This window comes from Prionailurus bengalensis, chromosome B3 (assembly GCF_016509475.1).
Source record: "Prionailurus bengalensis isolate Pbe53 chromosome B3, Fcat_Pben_1.1_paternal_pri, whole genome shotgun sequence".
Lineage (NCBI taxonomy): Eukaryota > Metazoa > Chordata > Mammalia > Carnivora > Felidae > Prionailurus > Prionailurus bengalensis.
In genome coordinates this window covers 104,073,402-104,085,634 of record NC_057355.1, presented here as the reverse complement: position 1 = coordinate 104,085,634, position 12,233 = coordinate 104,073,402, and the positions used below count along the sequence as shown (strand labels likewise).

Genomic DNA, 12,233 nt, shown 5'->3' with positions numbered 1-12,233 from the left:
TCCTTTATTTGATACAACTGTCACAACTAAGCCATGTCTGAGCTAGGATTCAATAGAACTAAACTCTTCCAATAACGTCCATTTAATTGAAAGCCAACAAGTAAATAGAGTCTTGATATAGAGATACCTTCTATTGAACTAGTATCAATTAAGCTCAATATTTTCCTAGCCCCAATACTGTAATTTTTTAAGTGTTATTTTTTTAATGTTTATTCATTTTTCAAGGACAGAGAGAGACAGAGCACAAGCAGGGGTGGGGCAGAGAGGAGGACACAGAATCTGAGGCAGGCTCCAGGTTCTGAGCTGTCAGCACAGAGCCTGATGTGGGGCTTGAACCCACGAACCATGAGATCATGACCTGAGCCGAAGTCTGATGCTTAACTGACCGAGCCACCCAGGTGCCCCAACCAGTACTGTAATTTTTATGTTCACTCTTTCTATTATTACCAAAGCCATGAAAACCACTTATTGAGCTGTCCTATTCAATTACTTAGCTTCATTTTACAAAATTTTGTTCACCTTCAATCTATGTGCTTTGAAAACATCAGTTGGTCAAACTCCAATGATAACTGTTAATTATATTCTTCATATTTATCAAGTAAGTGTATTTTCATGTAACTTGGATAATTTAATAGTTTTTCTCTTAGAATATTTTGATTTTAAGTTTGTTTCCCTAATATTCTCTGCTTCTCTATCACAGGCTTCTGTATTTGGTTTTATATATTCTATCACCTACTTGTCAAGTAAAAATATCCATTTTAATAACTGAAATTTTTTCTCTTCTAAAACCAAAGAAATAAGAACGGTTAGAATGGCATGTAATAAAGCCAAATCTCTAACGTATTTAATCATCTAAATGCTATCTCACAGTTCCTATTAAAGCGAATATTCAGGTCTTTGATTTCCAAAGTGACTTTTGTGTCAATAATGCCACAAGCTGCCCATCTCACTGAAACCATGTTTCTTGAATGACAGTAAAGTTTAATATATTTCAGACTTGGCTCCTTCCCAGCTCCATGAAATCAAAAGTCATCACCTATCTTCAAAGTCTTGAACACCATATTTTAAGCAAATTTTTAAATCATTTCTATGTGAAATGGTTTGAGCCTTGTCAATAACGACTGGAATTTTACTGCCCTGATTTAGGAGTTTTACAAGAAGCTGTTCTCATCTAATTCATGTTTTGTAAGAATCAAGACCATAACTTTAAACTGCCATGGTACATTCAGGTAAGAGCTATTTTTTGAAGTCTCAATAAACACTAAATCAGAATATTATTTTCAACTATGAAGTATGTTGTTGGTATCTCAAATATTTTTTCCTTTCCTTTAACAATACTCTGATTTTTTTTTGAAGTTATTTCCATTTCTTTGAAACTCATGCTTCTATTTTTCCAGTTCTGAGATACATTTGACATATAACATTAAGGCATACAATACGTGAATTTGATACCCTTGTATATTGCAAAATGATGCGACCATATCCTTAGCTGATGCCTCCATCATGTCACATACTTACCATTTCTTTTTTGTGGTAAGAACAGTTAAGATCTACTCTTAGCTTTCAAGTTTATAAAACAGTTTTATTAACTATAATCATCATGCTGTACTTAAGATCCTCAAACCTTATTCAAATTATAAGTGGAGGTGTGTAAGTGTTCATATACTTTGACAAGCATCTCCCCATACCCTCAATCCCTTGGCCTCTGATCCCATCATTCCAGTCTGTTTCTATGAGTTCAGGTGTTTAGATTTGAGATATATATATATGATCGGTAGTATTGAGCTTTCTCTCTGACTTATTTACTTAGCATGATGTTCTCAAGGTCCATCTATGTTGTCGTAAATACAGGATGTCCTTTCTCATGGCTGAATGATATTACATTGTATATACATATACAGTTGGGCCTTCAACACAGGTTTGAACTGTGAGGTTCCACTTACAGAGATTCTTTTTCATATGGTAAAGTCCTGTATATGTAGTTTCTCTTCCTTAGGGTTTTCTTAACCTTTTCTTTTCTCCAGTTTACTTTTAAGAATACAGTATATAATACATACAACGTACAACCTAGCTGTTAATTGACTGTTTATGTTATCGGTACGACTTCCAGTCAACAGTAGGCGATCAGTATTTAGGAGGAGTGAAAAGTTCCATGAAGGTTTTCAACTGTGTTGGTGGTGGTGGGGGTGGTTAGTACTCCTAACAGCCATGTTGTTCAAGGGTCAACTGTGTACCTTATCTTTATAAACCACTCGAACTGCTGACAGACACTTAGGCTGATCCCATATTTGGGCTATTGTGAATAGTGCTGCAATGAACACGAGGGTGCAGGTATCTCTTGGAAACGCTGTTTTCGTTTCCTTTGGATATACACCCAGAAGTGGAATTGCTGGATCATATGGTAATTCTATTTTTAACATGAGAAACTTCCATATTGTTTTCCACAGTGGCTACACCAATCTACATTCCCACCAATGGGGGAATTTACATTCCCAGTGTGTGAGGGTTCCCTTTTCTTCACATCTTCACCAACACTTAACCTCTCATCTTTATGATATCCATTTTAACAGGCATAAGGTGATGTTTCATTGTGGTTTTGATTTGCATTTCCTTGATCATTAGTGTCCTTGAGCACCATTTCATGTGGCTGTTGGCCATTTGGAGGTCTCCTCTGAAAAAAGGTCTATTCAAATGCTGTGCCCATTTTTTTTAATCAGACTGTTTTGTTATCAAGTTGTAGGAGTTCCTTTGGATGTTAGACTTTGGATATTAACTCCTTATCAGATACAGGATTTGTAAATATTTTCTCCTACTCTTGAGATTGCTTCTCCATTTTGTTGACCATTTCCTTTGCTGTGCAGAAGCTTTTTAGCATAGTGTAGTGCCACTCATTTATTTTGCTTTTGTTGCCTTTGCTTTTAGTGTCAAGAAATCATCGCCAAGACCTAAGTCAAGGAGCTTATTCCCTATATTTGACTCTAGGATTTTATGGTTTTAAGTCTTATACTCAAGGCTTTAATCCACTTTGAGTTGATTTTTGTGTAGGATATATGATAGGAGACCAGTTTCATTCTTTAGCATGTGGCTGTCCAGTTTTTCCAAAACATTTTATTGAAAAGACCAGCTTTCCCCCTTTAATTACTCTTGGCTCCTTTGTCACAAATAGACCATATATGTGTAGGTTTATTTCTAGACTCTCTATTCTGGTTCCATTGACCTACATGTATGTTTTTATGGCAATACCATCCTGTTTTGATCACTATAAGGTTTGTGATATGGTTTGAAATCAGGAAGCATATCTCCAGCTTTGTTCTTCCTCCTCAAGATTGCCTTGGCTATTCAGGGTCTTGTGTGGTTCCATACAAATTGTTTATTCTACTTCTCTGAAAATTACTGTTGGAATTCTGATAGTACTGCTTTGGCTAGTATGGTCATCAATATTAGCCTATGCTCATGGGTTAGAATTATTCTTTCCATTCTTCAATTTCTTTCATCAACATTTTATAGTTTTCAGTGAACACATCTTTCACCTCCTTGGTTAAACCTATTCCTATTTTTTCTTCCTGATGCAACTGTAAATGAAATTGTTTTGATACCTGCATTTGTTACTGATTTTTGTATATTGATTCTATACATCGCAACTTTACTGATTCATCTTCGTTCTAACAGTTTTTGGTGTAGTCTTCAGGGTTTTCTATGTATATATAATGTCATCTGCAAATAGGTCATTTTACTTCTTCCTTCCCAGTTTGGGAGACTATTTCTTTTCCTTGCCTAATTGCTCTGCCTAGGACTTCTAGTACGATATTCAATAAAAGGATCCTGAGTGGGCATCCTTGTCTTACTCCTGACCTTAGAGGAAAAGCTTTCAGTTTTTCAGTTGACTATGAGATTAGCTGTGGGCTTGCCACATGTGACCTTTATTATGTTGAGGTACATTTCTCTGTAGCCAGTTTGTTGCACATTTTTAGTCATAAGTGGATGTTGATTTTTTGGTTTTTTTCCCCTTAATCTCTGAGATCATCCTGCAACTTTAATTTCCTATTGTTAACGTAGTTTATTTGCTGATTTGCAAAAGTTGAATCATTCATTCTTGCATCCCAGGAATAAATCCCACTTGATCATGGTGCATGATCTTTTTACTGAATTCATTGACATTTTGAGAATTTTTACATCTGTGTTCATCAGGGATATTGCCGTGTAATTTTCTTCTCTTATACTGTCTTTGTCTGGTTTTGGTATCAGGGTAATGCTGGCCTTGTAAACAGGAGTTTGAAAGTATTCCCTCAATTTTTTGGAAGAATTTGAGAAGAATGGTTATAAAGTCCCCTTTAAATGTTTGGTAGAATTCAGCAGTGAAGTCATCTGGTCTTTACTTTCAATTAGCAATCAAACCCCTCCACGATCTCCTTAATAGTAACTGGCCTGTCCAGATTTTCTATTTCTTCACGATTCTGTCTCAGGCTGCATTTCTAGGAATGTATCCATTTCTCCTATGTTGATCAATTTGTTGGCAAATATTTGTTCATGCTAATCTCTTACTATCCTTTTTATTTCTGGGGTAGCAATTGTAATGTCTTCCTAATTTTGAGTCATCATTTCTTGGGGAGTCTAAAGATCTATCTTTATCTTTTCAAAATACTAGCTATTAGTTTGGTTGATCGTTTGTCTTTTTTCTATTTGTTTTGGCTCTGATTTTTGCTATTTCTTCCCTTCTACTGACTTTGGGCTTAGCTTGTTGTTCCATTTCTAGTTCACTGAGGTATAGGGTCAGGTTGCTCGTATTTATATTTTGTTAAAATAATTAGGCTGTATTCCCTTCTGTAAGTACAAACTATTTTAGGTTTATATTCCTGTATAGCACACAAAGATATTCTAGGCTGCAGTGGATTACTAGGTTTTTTTTTTTTCAGATTCAGAATGTTCATGTTGATGTGATCTAGAAGGATAAAACTTACCCACACCTTGTTGCTCCTGTACAATAAAATGAAATTCTTGAACTTATAAACATCAAAACACCAGACGCCACGAAACTCAAGAACAGTCCGTTAACAATAAAAGAACACAAAGTTAAAAAAAAAAAAAAAAACAAAAAACAACCCACTAGTTAAAAGCTGCATTAAATAGTCTGAGGATAATGATACACAGATGACTCCTATGGCACAGATGTCTGCGGCTTCCTAATAATTGCACAGCAGAGAGATGCCACCCACGGCACCAAGACCCAGGCTGTACAGACAGGATTTCAAGAGCAGACCCCACTACAGCCTACAAAATTAGCTTGAACAAATGAGTTACACTGCACTTTATATCACCACTTCTCATATTACTACTGTATTATTCATGGATACGGAAGAGTGTTAGCATCAACCAGGAGGGCCACTGCAGTGTGAACAACCCAAGAACAGTCCTGGCTGCAACAATCACATGAAATAGTTCTTCTTGCTTTAACACTGTCACTTGGAGACCTTTGATATTTTTCCATTCTGAAACATGCCAACTGGAACAAAATGATACTCTGTTACTTTTAAGAAGTAAAAATGCCCAAAACAGGAGATTTCAACAAAGCATAGCCTAGAAGGGAAAACCACGATGAAGAGTTTTCCTCTGTAATGTTGCTAAATTTAAACCATGTTGCTACCAAAATAGTCACCACCACCATGACCCTATTTACCGATTAATTAAGAGCAAAACAGTTGTCCCACAACCTTAAAAGGAAATGAACAAAAATGGACTTAAATTCTTAGTCCTATTATATCATGTCCTCTACTTGTAAAAAAAAAAAATAAAAAAAAAAAAAGAGGAAACAGTGAAGGGTGTTAAGTTTATTTTGAGAGAGAGAGAGGCAGCAGAGAGGGAGGGAGACAGAGAATCCCAAGCAGGCTCCACATGGTCAGTGCAGAGCCTGACACGGTGCTAGAACTCATGAACCATGAGATCTGAGATCAAGAGAACCTGAGCCAAAATCAAGAGTTGGATACTTCACCAACTGAGTCACCCAGGCACCCCTCAATGTTTCCTTTAACAAAAAAACCCAAATCTCTGCTCCAGATCTCTCTGCTCTCCTGGCTAACTCCTCCTAACCCCTCACCTCCAAGCTCAGGTGCCATGCCCTCAGAGACCCTTCCCTGTCTACCCAATCCAAGCTCTTGCCCACCCCCCCCCCCCGCCCGCTGTCCTCACAGCTCCATCGTCTTTTCCTGCACTGCACTTCCCACAACATGCAGTTAGCACGTATTCACATGAGAACTTAGTGTCTGCCTCCTCACTAGACAATGTACTTCATGCAGACAAGGTTTGCACACTGCAGTATATCCAATACTTAGCATGATGCCTGGCCATAGAAAAGTGCTAGATAAATATTTTTGAATAAATGAACAGTGAATAAATTGCTAAATGCCAAAAGCAAAACAAGACTTCCGGTTTTCTTTGAACACATTATGTATTAGGTGAAGTATCTTGGAGTATTACTATTTCAAGAGCAAATACACACACAAATAGAGATTACACAGAGATTACACAACAGTAGCACATATTTACCATCCTGATCTGACTTTGCTTGGACTGTGGCATGCATGGAAGATGGAGACCCCATTCTCCAGCAGCCACTACCATCAACAAAAGGGTACATCCTGATATGCCACTGGGCTGTGGGGCAGAAGGAAGAAACAACATGGAATGTGAGCACTTGGCCTCTTGACTAATAACGGTAACCACAACTACCCTTTAAGATCTCCTGTTTACAGCTCCAATCAAAGATGACCCTTTCGCTGCCAGTATTGCACAATCAAATTTCAGGGCACATGAACCACTGCTGATTCAGGTCAAACAGCTTTTGTCAAGTTTACCACAGACCCTGGCATTCTGACAGGAAATGGGGTGAGCAAGAGGGAAGAAAACACAATACAGGAGGGCCGGGGAAGGGCCCAGAGGCAAGGACTCACCAGGAAGGGTAACCGGCAGGTACCTGGGAAAGGAAATCCAGGGTAAAGTTGACACATAACTGGAAAAGCCAAGTAGACCAACAACCTTGACAAGAATAAGGACAGGCTAAAGGGCTAGAGGTCTTGGGATCAGGTAAGAAAGCCTATTTATTCACAGGTAGAATGAACTGGAGGGTATGGTCACCTTCAAGTGACAATGGACTACAAAGTGCACCATATCAGTGGGAAAAGTGCAAGTGATGGTCAAATTGGAAGAGCTAAAATATTACGACCCATGGAGGCCAATGCACGGTTTAGCAAAGGTCAGGGAGAAACAGATGGGACTAGGTACTAAGTCAATGGAATATGCAGAAGAGTGGACTGCAGGTCAGGGAGGTCAGGAGAAGCAGGGTAATCAGCAGCTTACATCAAAGTAGACTTAAGGAACAGACTAGGGGCGCCTGGGTGGGTCAGTCTGTTGAGCGTCCAACTTCGGCTCAGGTCATGATCTCGCAGTCTGAGTTCAAGCCCCACATCGGGCTCTGTGCTGACAGCTCGGAGCCTGGAGCCTGCTTTGGATTCTGTGTCTCCTTCCCTCTCTGCCCATCCCCCACTTGTGCTCTGTCTCTCACTCTGTCAAAAATAAGTCAACATTAAAAAAAAAAAAAAGAACACACTGAAATGGAAACAGAAGGAAATCATTTTAAGTCCAATAAACTTGGAGAGATGGAAGAAAGGAAAAAGGCCATACCTGTGAAAAAACAGCATTCAGTAAAGGTGAGGCAGGAGGAGAAACATTTGAAGCAAAGGTTAAATATGTAAGAGACTTTGTCTAGGGGTCAACAGAGCAGGTGGGAGGAGAGGCAGGCACAGCTGACCAGAAGTGAGAGTTTGAGAGGGAACAGGAGTGAGGAATTTGTGAGCAAGGTGCTAGGCTCAGGTAGGGCGGAATACCGTGCATGAGGCCCTCATTGTACAGACACCAGGATGATTAACATGCATAAGCGGAAGGCAGTAAGGGCTAGGTGATCAGCTCAGTGTGTCTGATCTACTCATCTCCCTTAGTCATAGCTGACTGACCCTGGCCAGGCCTCTCAGATTCCCTTTCCTGACAATTAAAAACCTCTAAAAGAGACAGAAGGTAGCTGGAGACAAGTCACTTTACAACCCCCGTTAAACAAGACCCACATTAACTCTTGTTCATACTCAGCAGAGCTGTTCCTATCTTAAGCTTTAATAATTTCTCCAGTTTTGTTTTTTTTTTTTTTAAGCCACAATCATTTGTTGCTTCTAACAGAAGTATCTTGTCTGATTCAGCATGGCTCCTGCCTATAGCCAACTCATTCATTTTATATATGAGGAAACAGAGGCTCTGAGAATGTATGATTTTCCCAGGTTACAAGACAAAGTTCCAATTTCCTCTTACTACTAGTAATGTAGACCATAAACACAGATTGAGACAGACAACTACCAAAAGATTCAGAATTTAAATCACTTCGGGTAAAATTCCGTTATAAAAAGTAAAACCTTTATGAAAAGTTAAACTGGAGCACATGGAGGTAGGTAGTGAATAAAGAAAAAGCCACTGATCTTCCGATAGTAGCTACTGGAAGATCTATTTCATATTCCAGCCATATTTCATATTCTATCATAACATGAAGCCTGAGGTGGCGCCTGGGTGGCTCAGTCGGTTAAGCGTCCAACTTTGGCTCAGGTCATGATCTCATGGTTCATGGGTTCGAGCCCCGCATTGGGCTCTGTGCTGACAGCTCAGAGCCTGGAGCCTGTTTCAGATTCTGTGTCTCCCTCTCTCTCTGCCCCTCCCCCACTCGCACTCTGTCTCCGTCTCTAAAATAAATAACAAAAAATTTTAAAAAATGAAGCCTGAGTAATCAAAGATTTCTATACATTTTCTTAATATGTAAATCCATGGTATCAATATAAGATCTAAGATTAAGGAAAGTAAAGTTACTGAGCTAGAGGAAGATCAACACACAGACAAATGGAAGGACCAGGTCTATAATATCAGAACTTTTTTGGCTTAAAAACTCTTGTCTTTAACAGTGTCTTATGGTTTGCCTCCCTCCCTGTTTTTATATTATTTTCCTCTGAAACACAGAGAACAAACTGAGGGTTGCTGGAGGGGAGGTAAGCAGGGGGATGGGCCTAAATGGGCAGTAAGGAGGGCACTTGTGATGAGCACTGGGTACTGTATCTAAGGGATGAATCACTGAATCTACTCCTGAAATCAATACTATACTGTATGTTAACTAATTTGAATGTAAACAAATGAGTTAGAAAAAAAACTTTGGTCTTGGTATCCTCCAAATATTTTTGCACTATAAAATACTTCTCATACTCATTAGCCTTCCAAGATTATTATTTCACTTCCTCCTTTTCTCAGGATCTTTGTAAATCTGACTTTTGTTTTCCTTATCAAGTGTCCTTCCCTTCATAAAACTTACTTTATTTCCCCTTCTCTAGCCAAGTTTGGCTGCTAAATAGTTATCTTTCCTGTTTTCCTAGTTGTTTCATATTTTCAGATCTAGCCATTCCCTCATTAATACAAGACAATCTTAACTGGTACATTCTAGCAAACTTTTTTCATGGCACTGCTTCAGAAACTCCTTCGGCAACAGGAGGTCTTTTAATAAAAAACATTAACAAAGGTCATCTGTTTCTAAGACTGAGTATCAAAACCACACGTACTTCCACGAAGCTTTTCGATTCTCTCTGACCCACGGGTTTTCAGTAAAAATGGCAATCAAGTCGTATTTATTCCAGATGATCCAAACCCATTATGATAAATATGTATTAGCCAATGCACCATATAGAAATTTCAGGTAAATCCAATTTTGCTAGAAAAAGAAACTATATTACACATTAAATAATTGAATTAAAAGAAAAAACTGTCCTATCTAAACAAGTAGAATATATTACCCAGAATGGAAACTCAGGTTTCTCCCCATTTATAGATCAGAAAATCATAGAAAAATTAACATTTTATAGACTTCAAAGCTATGAGAAGAGATATAGTAAACGTCCTATGGCACTTAGCTCTGTTTACTTCCAATCTTTCTAATAATGACCCAAATTCCAGGTACATGTAGATTGTATAAAAACAGCTAGTGCTCAATAAATAGGAAAATGACAAATCTTAGTGAGGTTCACGAAGACTTAACACAAAAACTAAGTTAAGGAACATCATTTATCTTTCAATACAACTATTCTAAAGTGACGTATGTTGGTTCCACTATATCCCAAGCAGTGATCCATCAGGGGGTAGCGGGATGGGAGGGTCTGCCCACCTCACCACTCAGGGGACACGTGGCAATGTCTGGAGACCTGTTTGGTTGTCCTGACAGGGGATGGGAGTGGGGATGCGCTACTGGCATCCAGTGGGTCAAAGCCAGGGATGTGGCTAAACATACAATTTTTGGACAGCCCTTAACCACAAAGAATTATCTGGCCTAAATGACTGAGAAACTGCCCCACAGAGAAAAGAGACTGAAAGAAAAGAGCAGTGACGACAAGAAGTACCAAAAGTCACCATCTGCCAAGGCCTTCCCAATTCTGTAGGAACCGCCTACCTTGGACGCTTGTGGCGTGGATATCACATGGACCGTGCTGGGTTTGACTCCATTAGCCTTTGGCCGCTTATAGAGAGCAAATCTGCTTTTCCTCCGGCCGCGGTCTCCATTAGGTAAAGCACCATTGTACCTATAAACAAAGATGAAAGAGTTCATTTACTTGTAGGTTTTTAAAGTTTTAAGAATAAAGGATGGAAAAAGGGGAGAGACAGGGATGGTCATAAAAGGCTGCCCACTAAACACCCCATAGAAGGAATGGGCTGTAAAACAGACTTCAGCTGTAATGAAATTCAAATCACTTCCAGAAACTTAATTTAAGGGTGATGTACAAAGTAATTATAGGTTTCCTATTCTATAAAGTCAGACTCTTCAAATCTTTTTGGAAAGAGACAGTATAAATAAGCAAATGAGAATTCTGCAGAGGCTGTATTAGAGCTGGCTCAATTTAGCAAGTGTTGTTCTAATGGACCCCAGAGAAACACTCAAGAAATATTTTTAAATGAACTAGTTAGAAAATAGCATACTAATTAAACCTCATCTCTCACTCCCAAATCATGTTAATGTCTTTAGGATCTTTATTTGTAAGAAGACCAAATTTAGTTACTTGCAGTCTTAAGAGTTCTGAATTCTCTACATTCATTCCCATTGCTATTCGAACTGTATACGGTCAGGTAGGCAAAAATACTTGTGAAATCCTATTTTATGTTTGTCACAAGAGGGTTGCCCGTAAAGAGGCCCGGAAATTTAAAAAAAAAAAAAAAAAAAAAAGGAGTTTTAGTCCAAACTGTCAAATAACTTAAAAAGTCATCTGGAAAACAATGTTCTTAATGTAGCTCTCCCACGTTAATACCTGAAGTTAAATACCAGTGTTTAAAAGAAATGCAGGGGGCACCTGGGAGGCTCAGTCAGTTAAGCGCCCACCTCTTGGTTTCAGCTCAGGTCATGATCTCATGGTTCATGGGACAGAGCCCCAAATAGGGCTCCGTGCTGACAGCACAGAGCCTGCTTGGGATTCTCTCTCTCCCTCTCTCCCTGACTCACGTTCTGTCTCTCTCAAAATAAACTTAAAAAAAAAAAAAAAGAAAAAAGAAATGCAGGACTGCAGTTAGTGATTCTGCTTTCAGTTGTACTTCTAACTTGATTAATAGGTCTCTGTAAGTTCTGACCAAGGTCTCATGTTGCCACACTGACATGACTATTCTCCATCTCCTTCTTTGGAGAAGTTCCTTTAAAGAAGAGAATAGAAAGAAGGGAAGGGAAGGGAATCTTTTGAGTTTTACATATATAGGACAGCTCCTTCAGAACACCAAAGTCAGGGATAGCACATCTAGTGGCTCGTTCCTCTCCTCCAAGTCTTACCTCTGTCTCTGTTGAGCCCCACCCAGAAGTACCTGGTGGCCAGTATGGCAAAGGGGACATCAGGCTCACTAACAGTAAGAGTTGGAACAAAGGGGTTTTTTGTTACAATTTGGTAGCTACAGTTTGAGGATGGATTTAAATTATCACTCGAAGTTATTCCTGCTGTGTTTTTAATCTGTTCCCATTTCCATCACAAAGAAACACGCGCTACATAAAAGTGTCTCCAGAATACAGAGATGATTTATTTCCAGTCTCCTTTATCTGAGGCAAGATCAAAACATACATTGTTTTCTTACACGTGTTTGTGATTGCTACTTTAATGAATGTACCCATAAGAAAACCACCATTATAATCCCACTTT

General features: G+C 38.8%; 1 protein-coding gene across 1 annotated transcript in view; it reads right to left on the bottom strand.

Annotated features, from left to right (window-relative positions):
• The window catches only part of PELI2 (pellino E3 ubiquitin protein ligase family member 2), a 199,497-nt gene that overhangs the window by 133,479 nt on the left and 53,785 nt on the right, over positions 1–12,233 (bottom strand). Inside the window, exon 2 of the mRNA XM_043556233.1 lies at positions 10,514–10,643. Coding sequence (XP_043412168.1) covers positions 10,514–10,643 — 130 coding nt within the window. The remainder of the gene's footprint in view (positions 1–10,513; positions 10,644–12,233) is intronic.